At 35.2% G+C, this 11,461-nt stretch overlaps 1 protein-coding gene across 1 annotated transcript in view; it reads right to left on the bottom strand.

Annotated features, from left to right (window-relative positions):
* Positions 1-4,480: 4,480 nt before the first annotated feature.
* LOC150098062 (F-box/LRR-repeat protein 12-like) overlaps positions 4,481-11,461 on the bottom strand; it is a 41,383-nt gene continuing 34,402 nt past the window's right edge. The window contains exon 2 of the mRNA XM_090406670.1: positions 4,481-5,420. Within this exon, the coding sequence (XP_090262796.1) occupies positions 4,481-5,420 (940 nt within the window). The remainder of the gene's footprint in view (positions 5,421-11,461) is intronic.

Below are 11,461 nucleotides of genomic sequence, written 5' to 3'. Positions count from 1 at the left end.
GTGACATAATAGATTACATGAAAAAGACAAAGTCAAGTAGTAATAAAGAATACCTGTTCCACTATTTCATACTTTCCTTACAAAACCAATCAGGCCACATTTGTAAGTTGTGTCACCTGATTTTGAGGGAGTGAAGAAATTCTGGAGAGAATCCAGAAAGGAGCAACTAATGGAATACCATTTTACAAAAAGATGGAAAGAAGAAAAAGGGAATATGATACAACATGATAGAAACCTGTAATTCGGAAGGACATATACTGCATTAATACAGAGGAGATTATTCGTAGAGTAGAGGGGAGAAAGGATGAAAGGCCATCCCTGGAAGTTGTGTATGGAAGATGTGGGAAAGGAGGGAAACAAGGAAAAGGAGAAGCAGTTTTGTTGGGTGAGTAGGCTATGTGATATGCACTACTAGAGTGCATGTTTTAAGTTTAAGGCACAGTATAATGAGCATTGCATTAGTTAATGACATGCCTCCCGAAATGAACTTCTAACTCTGTGAAGGTATGAGATGATGTCAATAATAATTGTCAAAATAATAAAAAGTAGTACAATTTGATAAAGGTTAAGCTGTGGTTGATATACAGCAATGTTTATCAATCCAAATTATACCATGGATGGGTAAGATATCTAAAATCTCTCCAGTGATGGATCAGTAAAATATCTAAAATTCCTACCATGGACCATTAAAATTATATAGGAATATAATATATATTTATTAAATTCTTCAATAAACAGGATAAAAAAATATAGCTTTACATTTTTTTTTATTCATTTCTTTCATCACTGAAATAAAATCCATAACAAGCTTGATCTTTCCCACATGAGGGACACTCCTATTAATGGAAAGGTTCTTAATTGGTTATTTTAATGACTTAAGTCGATAACTTATTAACAGCATGTTATGATTTCTTTGCATTCTATTTGTGTATCAACTTCGGCATAAAATAATAATAAAACTTTATAGATCAACAGTTGAGAAACTGATACATTTTTCATTTTAGTTCTGACAGTTCTGAACATTTATCCTAACATGTCTCAAGTATAAATTCAGGTCACCTAAATTATTATTATTATTAGTTAGAGAAACAACAAGCTGTTTTACTTAATTAAAACTATTGCAATATAAATGATGATATGAAATAAGCTAATTGCTGTATTTGATTATGGGACAATTTTAACCTTTATTGATGTTTATAATCAATTATAACATGAATTCATAACAAAAATAGACCTCCTATTGTATGTGCAAGAGTACCTTGCACACATACAATAGAAAGTGCAAGAGAATATATATATATATATATACAGGGTGTTCGGGATAAATTTGACAGTTTCGTAAGGAAAAAGAAAATCTTCTTTGTATCTATTAAATTTAATGAATTGACAAAAAAACATTACAGGCAGAGTTAATTACAATACTATCAACAAGATTTACTCAAAATAACCACCATTAGCATCGATCACAGCTTCAATTCTGCTTCGGAACCTCGAACAAGCTGATGCTACAGTCTCCCTGGGAAGGGCCGCAAAAACTGTTTTAATTTTATCCATTAACTGGGCTTTTGTATTACTGGAAGTGCGATTGGTGTCTTTTTCAACTGCGCCCCATACAAAATAATCCATGGGGTTAAGGTCTGGGGAGTTTGGAGGCCAAACATTTGGACTAGTGAAGTCATAGAAATTTTCAGACAACCATTTTTGACTTTTCCCAGAGGTGTGGCAAGGGGCCGAATCCTGCTGCCATACATACGGCCTACCATTGGCTACCCTTGTTATCCAGGGCTTGACTACAGTTAGCAACTCCACGAACAAAGCCCGAATTCCAATGCCAGGGTTCTTCAACACCTGTTCCTGCAGATTTGCGAGGAATTCTGCTGTACGAACGCAATCAGATCGTCTGCTAGGGATCTTTCTTCTTGCTACATCCTCGTAGTCACCATTGCAAGTCTCTAGTTCATGCCTGATTGTTTTTACTGTATTCAGGGAGCATTGGGCAGCAGTCGTAATATCCTTATTTTGATGGCGGGCACAAATCATCATGATACAAGTTATTCTCTTCCATGATTCAGGTGGGTTCCAGCTATCCATCCTTTCTGACATCTTGTATATGAATGAAGAAGGGTCCAAACTTTTAAATGAAGAGAAGTGTGTGTTAACACATGTAACTTACGGAAAAATATAATTAATTATAAATATGTCAAATTTATCCCGAACACCCTGTATATATAGCAATTTGTAGTATTAACTCGGTATTGGGATATGTTCATATTTATACATACTGACTATAACCGAGACTAGAATAACAATTAAATTTATTCAAAACGCAACATGTTTCATCGGATTGTCCGACTTCTTCAGGTGTGGAAACATAGAAAGCAAATAAACACTATAAGAAACATCGTATCACTATACAAACGACTATTATAAAATTCAATTAGTTTTGAACTGTAACTACAGTCCGTGTTGAAGTTCTATTGTTAAGCAGCTGCGTGCGTCTGATTTCACGAGTGTGCCAATATCGGATAGCAGAGCTGAAAGAGTCTGGTAGATTATAGCTGAGGTTATTATTTATGTGATGAGGGTCCATAACAATTTCCTTAGACTCGACTATGCGATGCTCCACCTCGTCACAGCATATATGAAGGTTTGAGGTTGTTGTCCAGTTTATCTCATGTTGACGGCCTTCATCATTTGTGTTTACTGAAAACAGTACATGGCTTGACAGGGCACTTGCTCCAGTTCTTTTGTGGGCAATGTCCCTCTGGTCTTCTTCCAGATGTAGGAGGATGGATTTTTCAGTTTGGCCATAGTATTGCTTCCCGCAGTCACATGCGATTTTGTACACTCCTGGGAATTGTAGATGATTGTGAGCTTGTTTGTATCTGCTTAAAATCGATTTTAGTTTAGGAAGAGTAGAGAAACAGGTTTTTATGTTGAACTTTCGTAAAATTCTTCTTAGTTTCGTGGAGAGCGAGCTGATATATGGTAAGGAGATATAACCTTTGGGATTGTCTTGTGTTTCTGAGTTGTTTTGATGGCGGCGGTATAGATGCTTATTAATAGTTTTCGACGAGTAGCCATTACTTGTGAAGGTTCTTTGTAGATGGTGTAGTTCATTTTTTAGATCTTCATCATCTGACAGTACAGATCTGGCACAATGTGTCTAAGGAAATTGTTATGGACCCTCATCACATAAATAATAACCTTAGCTATAATCTACCGGATTCTTTCAGCTCTGCTATCCGATATTGGCACACTCGTGAAATCAGATACACGGAGCTGCTTAACAATAGAATTTCAACACAGACTGTAGCTACAGTTCAAAACTAATTGAATTTTATAATAGTCGTTTGTATAGTGATACAATATTTCTTATAGTATTTATTTGCTTTCTATGTTCCCGCGTCTGAAGAAGTTGGACAATCCGATGAAACGTTGCGTTTTGAATAAATTTAATTGTTATTCTAGTGTCAGTTATAGTCAGTATATATATATATATTTTTCTCTTCTAGTAATGAAATTTGTGGGTCTTGACCAGATGGATGACACGAGCAGCAATATACTGTGGGATGTTATACTCTATCAAGATACTATTTGATGTTGGGGGGGTACTGTAAATGTACCAGGCCTATGAGGTCTGAAATCTGAAGTATTATTTTTAACTTTCATATATTGCATGAATAGTAAAAAGTGATGTAAAATATGGCTTCCAGTAACAAAAATTGTTGCAAGTCTTTTAACTTGGTTACAAAGGAAATTATATCTGAAAAGGAATTGTTTTCTTGTTTAATCCTTTATCCAAGTATAAGCAAACACATTTGTACATTAAGTATCGTCATGACTAGACTACCTGTATGTAGATGTTGTTGACTTCACATCAATTGCATCAGGAACTCATAACCCCATTTATGTTTCATATATGGTGTTATTAAAATAAAGAAAATGGAGTACATAAAACCTGAAACTTCAATGCAATGTGTGTGTAACAGTGTCCTTATTGGATACTGAGACAACTGATGAAGCAAGCAGCTTCTATATAGAAGTAGTCTAGTTGTGAAGATACTTAATGCACAAACTTTGTCTGCTCATGCATGGATAAAGGATTAAACAAAAATATAATTTTTTGTCAAATATGATTTAGTCACAAAAACTGTTCTACATTAAAAGTGCTTTCTTGCATAACTTAATATTATATTATACAAAACAAGGAAGTAATGTTTATCTATAGCATGTATGAGTTTGGAATCACATTTACTGTTCTTTCATTTATTTGTTTTGTATATGGTGTTACTAAAATGATGAAAATTGAGTATATAAAACCAGGAATGTCCATGTTATGTGTAACAATGTCATCAAAATTCTATATAAACATGTATAAACACTACACAATCTACATACTTACTACATTTCCAGACTTTCATATACACACCGTAAAACACCTTCTGCAAAAAATGACTACAAAAAAACCTGATTTGTACTATCTTTTCTTCTTCTTCTTCTGCCAATGATGCCCACAACCTTCATGGCGAAAAACAGTAAAAATATTGCTGCCAGAATCCCATAAAACTGAACATTGAGGAAGAACACTTTTGACATGTTTAACACCTTGTTCAGTTACTCTTGTCATGCTTACTTTAATCCAAATCAATGTAGGAATTGTTGATATTAAGTAGGAAAGTCCTGTGTCTGAAACATGAGTCTGTGCAAGACAGATGTGTGTTAACTTAGAGAACATATTATTTGTGCACATGAGTAACGTTGAATCTTTGATAGCTGTACTGCCAATGTAGAGCTCCTCAATATCAGTCAAATTCTTTGCAACGATCAGAGCTGCTGCATCTGTCACATATGTGCCTTCAATGTCTAATACTTTTAATTGATTTAATTTCTTGGTGATCATGCCAAGAAGAATACTATCAATAAATGGACAGCCCTCCAAGTATAGTTCAAGGAGATGTGGCATATCTGGCCAACAAGTAACTGTGCCATCTGCCAAGAATACACAATGGCTCAAATCTAATTGCTTCAAAGATGGAAGACATAGCATATTTCCATTATACTGTAGAAATGCTCTGCGGGCAACAACAGATCCTCTTAATGACAAGGATTTTAATGAAGCTGGAAAATCTCTTAGACTAATGCACTTTTCATATTTAGGTGATCTGAAATTAAAATCTTCCATGATTAAGTACTGCAGATTTGGACATCTCTTCTGGAGTTTTAACATTGCACGAGGAGATATAGGTGCAAGCCATAGAGATTTTGGCAATCCACGCAGATGAAGCTCCAGAAGAGAAGTTGTCATATGTGATCGGACCAACTTTTTAAACTGTGTTGCTGAAAGTCGTATATCTCTTACTTCTATTACTCTTCTTAAGCTATCATCTCTAGACAATATACACCATTTCCTGCAAACTCTGAGAAAAAACAGAAACTGTTTTAATTCATTCACTTTGAGATAATTTTATTCTTAATTAAAATTGCTAAAATAAAAACTTCTGTAAAACAATTAAGAGTTACCATTATTGAAACAATTACGTACTATCATAAATAAATTTTAATAATTAAATCAAATACACTTTAAAAGAATTCCAAATATTATCTTATAACATGTTGCAAGACACAGGATAAGATGCATAACAGAATGAATTGGAGCATCCACTTAAAAATAAAACCAGTTCCAAGCATAAAAAGTATGATCCAATGCTAGTTGTTGTTTTTTTTGTTTTTTCCATGAAAGTCTCTGAAAGTTTCTCCCAGCACTTAAGCCTTAACAACACACAAATTAAGGCTCAATTGAGATTGAACAGCAAGCAAGTTTTCTGCACTTGATCCTTTCAAAATTAGATTTGGATTTGTTAAAAGATTTCTGCAGCTATTGTAAGTGGCTGTGTAAAGTGTAAAGCTGGAATTCTAGTCTTGAACTAGTTGTGGTATGCTAAATTTTTTCCATGGACCCTTGTCACTCTTGTTAGAAAACCAAAGTTTGAATGATTGGTGATTTGAAGTGGAATGGGGAAATGAAGGGGCTCAGTTAGAATTATTTCTGTAATTTAGCCAGAGATGATGTTAGGATTTGGCAAATGGAAAAAATCTTGTCCATGCCAAGTATTGTGGCAAAAAAACCCTTATTTATTGATATTGTGATCATCATTAGATTTTCACACAATTGAAGAGTCATCAAGGTTATTGAAACACACACACACACACAATGCTTATTAAGCCATGCAATAAAAGCTTACTCACTGGTATTCCACATTGACTATATTCTTAAAGTAATGATGCATTCTACTCACCAACCAATTTATATGCATAAAGCCTATCCCTCACCTACATCCTCCTTATTAACCTCCATGGATGGCCTCTTATTTTCCTCATATGTCTCTGTCTTTCTCTTTTGCTACTCTGTGAAAAATCTCTTCGATATTAAACTTTCATACTTAACATTCTAAAAATCCAACACCATCTTAGTTACTTTTCTCCAGATCCATTCCAAAATAACTTCATATTTTAAAAACCAGGCGACTAAACCTACACATAAGTAACAATATGCATTGTGATCAAAGTCAGAGAGGTAGGGTTAAGACAACTGATGGTATTATGCTCTAATGATATAGCTCTACCAATACTGGTAAGTTTAAAATTGACTCCTGATGATGACACTGTTACAAGTACCAAAATATCAAATGCAGAGGTATTAAGAAGTAGTTCTTACCCTTTTTTTTTATAACAGCCTCCAATTATTTCCATAACTCATTGTTAACAATTCTGTTATCCATTCATTTAGGTAGCAAGCTGTAAAGAATTCTTATAACTCTTAATTCTTATTCTTATAAGAATTCTTCTTCTTATTATTATTATTAAATTATAATATAATATAATAAAGAAGTTAACATCTGTTATATAGATTTTGAGAAAGCTTTTGACTATGTAAAATGGGATAAGATGGTGGAAGTAATGGAAAAGATTGGTATAGATTGGAAAGACAGAAGGCTAATTATCTCACTATATATGGGGCAAATTGCCATGGTGAGAGACATATATGGTACAACAGAACCAGGTATCATTGGACAAGGCTATTCTCTGTCACCAATTTTATTCGACATGTATTCCGAAGCAATGTTAAAAGAAGCACTGGAGAATTCGGAAGAAGGAATAAAGATTGGAGGTAGACAGCTTTTTGCAATAAGATATGCAGATGACAAGGCATTACTATCAAACACTGAAACAGGACTACAACATCTGTTGAACAGATTACTGGAATCCTGTATCAATTATGAAATGAAAATTAACATCGCAATGAAATTAGCGATGTTAATTTTCGTTTCATAATTGATGATTTCAAGGAAAGAGGCAAATATGGATATCAGAATAAATGGGGAAAAATTGAATCAAGTAAAGACATTTAAATATCTAGGAAGTGTTATTAGCAGTGATGGAAGATGTAAAAGTGACATAAAAGCAAGAATAGTGATGGGAAGAAATGCCTTTAATAGAAAATGGAATTTATTCAGAAGTAAAATGGATAGAAATCTAAAGAAAAGACTAATAAAATGTTATGTGTGGAGTGTTGCCCTCTATGCATCTGAAACTGGGACATTGAAGAAAGAAGAAATTAAGATTTTGGAAAGCTTTGAGATGTGGATTTGGAGAAGAATGGAAAAAATCAAATGGACAGATAAAATAACTAATGAAGAGGTCTTAAAAGGAGTAGAAGAAGAAAAAAGAAGTTTGCTAAAGAGGATAAAAAGAAGCAAGGGAAACTGGATCGGACATATTCTGAGAGGGAATGGAATCATCAGAGATGCCATGAAAGGAAAAATAGGCGGAAAAAGACCCACAGGAAGAGTAAGGAAAACAATTCTAGATGACATGCTCAATGGAGACAGGTACACAACCTTGAAAGAGAAGGCTCAGAACAGAAGAGAGTGGAAGGAAAGTTTCTGCTACTAAAAGAAGAACCTGCTCAATTGCAGAATACTAAAGAAGAAGAAAATATAATATTATAATATTATAAAATATAATATCTTATTATAAACAGATTATGAAAGGAAATTAGCCATGCAAGCTAAAGAGAATCCCAAACAGTTCTTTCAATATGCTGCTAGTAAAAGAAAACCTGTACATTGCAGAATGATTTTAAGGAACGGCGATGGTAGGGAGGTCACTGAATCAGTCGATATAGTGGAATTACTGAGTGAGCACTTTGCAAGAGTATATCATCCAGGTGGTAATGTTGAAGGAATAAAGAAACCATTAGTTTATATGGGAATTGTAGTAAATGAAGTGGAGGTGAATAGTCTATTACAGAACCTAAATGTGAATACATCTGTGGGATTGGATGGTATATCAGCACGGGTCTTACGTGAAACAGCTAAAGAACTGTCAGTGCCCTTGACCTTGTTTAATCGGAGTCTCGGGTCTGGTTTAGTCCCGAAGATGTGGAAAGAGGGGAAAATAGTTCTACTGCATAAAGGAGGATCCAAGACTACTGTTGCAAATTACCGACAGAGAGCATATCAGGAGTCGTTGTCAAGGTCTTGGAGAAAGTAGTCAAGGGTAAAATACAGGAATGGATTGATGAAAATTCGATACTGTATGGGGGACAGCATGGTTTTGTGAAGGACAGATCATGCCTGGGTTTACAGTGACACTACTGGACCTGGCTAAGGCCTTTGACAGGATACCACAAGGAAGTCTAATCAGTAAACTGCAACAAAAAATGGAATGGATATAGGGCTAGTGAGATGGATAGGAGGGTGGTTGATGGAGAGATACCAGAGAGTAGTTTACTCAGTAGAGTCCAAAAGATGGCCTGTGACTAGTGGTGTGCCGCAGGGTTATGTTCTTGGACCACTGCTGTTTAATTTGTTCATTAACGATATAGGGAGAAATCTGAGAGGAACAGTTCATTTGTTCGCTGATGATGCTAAGTTGCGTAGGGCAATAGTGAATGCAGAAGATGTCAAAATTTTGTAGGATGATTTGGATAGATTGGAGGTATGGGCTAAGGAGAATGGATGTCAATTTAATGTGGCAAATGTAAGGTTATGCATTTTGGGATGAAACGATCATCATCATCATCAAATTCCTGCCATGTACCCTCAAGGGGAGTACAGGATATGATAGTACTACATGAAAAATTTACATCATTACTAACTTCCTATCTACAATTTTCCTCCAGATCAGTCTGTTACTTGTCAAGACTCCAATATTATCAGATCTTATATTTCTGTCGTCTAAGGCACTTTGTATCGTATCAATCCACCTACATCTTGGTCTTCCTCTGGGTCGTTTTCCTGCCAACCTGGCAGAGAACATTTGTTTTGCCAATCTTTCCTCACCCATTCTGTTTAAGGGGTGAAAAGATTAGCAGCAGTATATCACATTGGTGGAACTGTACTCTAGGAAATTGATGAGGCACGAGATTTAGGAGTGTTGGTGGATAAGGAGTTAAAGTTTAGGGGGCACATTGCAGAAGTGGCCAAATCAGCACATCAAATCAATTGGTTGCTGATGAATACATTGACAAGCAGAGACAAGCATGTTATTGTTCCTCTGTATCGAGCCTTGATAAGACCCCATCTTGATTACTGTGCCCAGATATGGCCACCTAGGTTTCTTCTTGATGGGGAGGAGGTTGAGAGGATCCAGAGGTGAGTGACCAAGATGATAGCAGGTCTATGGAATGAACCTTATGAAAACAGGTTGAGGATTTGTGGGTTGCAGAAATTGGTTCACAGGTGGAAAAGGGGAGATATGATTGAGACATCCAAATTGCTGAAGGGTTTCTATACGATTAATTCAGAGGATATTTTTGAGAACAGTACTGGTGGAAGCTTGGCAGGAGTGTGGTTAAGGGTGTTAGAGCTGGGTTTTTTACTTTTAGAATGGTGAATGAGCGGAAGAAACTGCCAGAATCTGTTGTGGGTGCTATGATAGTGAATGAGTTCAAGGCAAAGTATGATAGATACTGTGTGAATGTCAAATAGTTGTGATGGACATGATGTTTAGGGCCTCCCTCGATGAGTCTAAGGACTCCTTGGAGTCACCCATAATAATAATAATAATTATTATTATTTAGGCCACCAAGGAGTCACAAGACTCATCGCGGAAGGTCCTTCCTAGGAAACACAAAGTCTATCATACCACTCCTTAAATGCATTGACCGTTCTTGCTCTCACCACTCTATCAGGCAATGCATTCCACGGTTCAACCACCCTCCACGCAAAGAAACAACTCCTCATCCTCTTGCTCACAGTTTCCTTTCGTAATTTCCAGGGATGGCCCTTTGTCATCACTCCTTCCTGCTGTTCAACCAAGTCAAAGAACCCCCAGTGTCAACCATGTAACTACCTCTCAACAGTTTAAAAGTCTCAATCATATCACCTCTCCTTCTTCTATCCACCAAACTCTGCAGTCCACATTCCCTCAGCCCATCCTCATAACTAACATTGTATAGTCCTGAAACTGTCTTTGTACCAGTGGCGGCCCGTACATAAGCACTGGAACACTCCCAAGGAAAAAATGAAAAAATTAAATTTTGTTTGTGTTAATAAATAATAACAATGCTTACAACATTATATAAATGCAGTACAACATGTTAAAGGTTACAGTTTATGTTTTAACGTTGATTGAATAGTTAATAATTGGAATTGTTTGATTAACGTTTTAGATTATGAAACAAATGCACTGCTAACGTCGATATTCGTTTGCTCTTGTCATTGCATGTTACGTCATTCCCAACTGTAACTGCTCAAACGGCAGTGTATTTTTTAGTAAGCTTACGCCCTTATTTCTGTGAGATATGAAACTGTTAAATTGTGAATGAAACTATGTTGTGTAATTTATTTTTTTTCATTCACATTTAACATTGCTTATTATGTATTAATCATGATTTGTATAAAAATTAATTATTATTCCTTAATTTAGGATTACTATTTAAATATTTATTCTAAATTTAACCTACTATTAATTTGTTAAGTAATAATATGTGCAGAATTTATAATAACTAAAATATATATATAATGTAACGAAAAGTATTATTATAATTAATTCTATACGTAATGAAAAAGCTGATTAAATAGCTCAAATATTCTGTTTATTCTTATTTGTGAAAATTTAATGTTATGTAATCACTCATGTAGTAGTAGAGCATTGTATTACATTAGCGAAATGTTTGCGTTCATTTGTTGTCATGGAGACGCATGAAATAAACAAGCATGAGTCGAATAGAGCGTGACCTTCGGACGGAAAGGAGAAAACAGATATAATATAAGATTTTTAATTAGAGAGGAGAGAGGAAGTTTTGCAGAGCGGGAAGGAGGATAGGATACAAGCAAAGGAAGTGGAAGAAAATTATAAGTTCTCTAGGGCAGAAATTCATGAGAATAGTGTTTAGAAGTGAGCCAAAACATAGTGAATCATATACTTAGCTGTAAGTGAAGTCAGCTGTGTT

This window comes from Typopeltis vanoorti, chromosome 16, assembly GCF_054136105.1.
Source record: "Typopeltis vanoorti isolate ZY-2024b chromosome 16, IOZ_Tvanoo_1.0, whole genome shotgun sequence".
NCBI classification, from domain to species: Eukaryota; Metazoa; Arthropoda; class Arachnida; order Uropygi; family Thelyphonidae; genus Typopeltis; species Typopeltis vanoorti.
The sequence above is the reverse complement of the archived record's forward strand: the minus strand, read 5'-3'. Positions and strand labels throughout refer to the sequence as shown.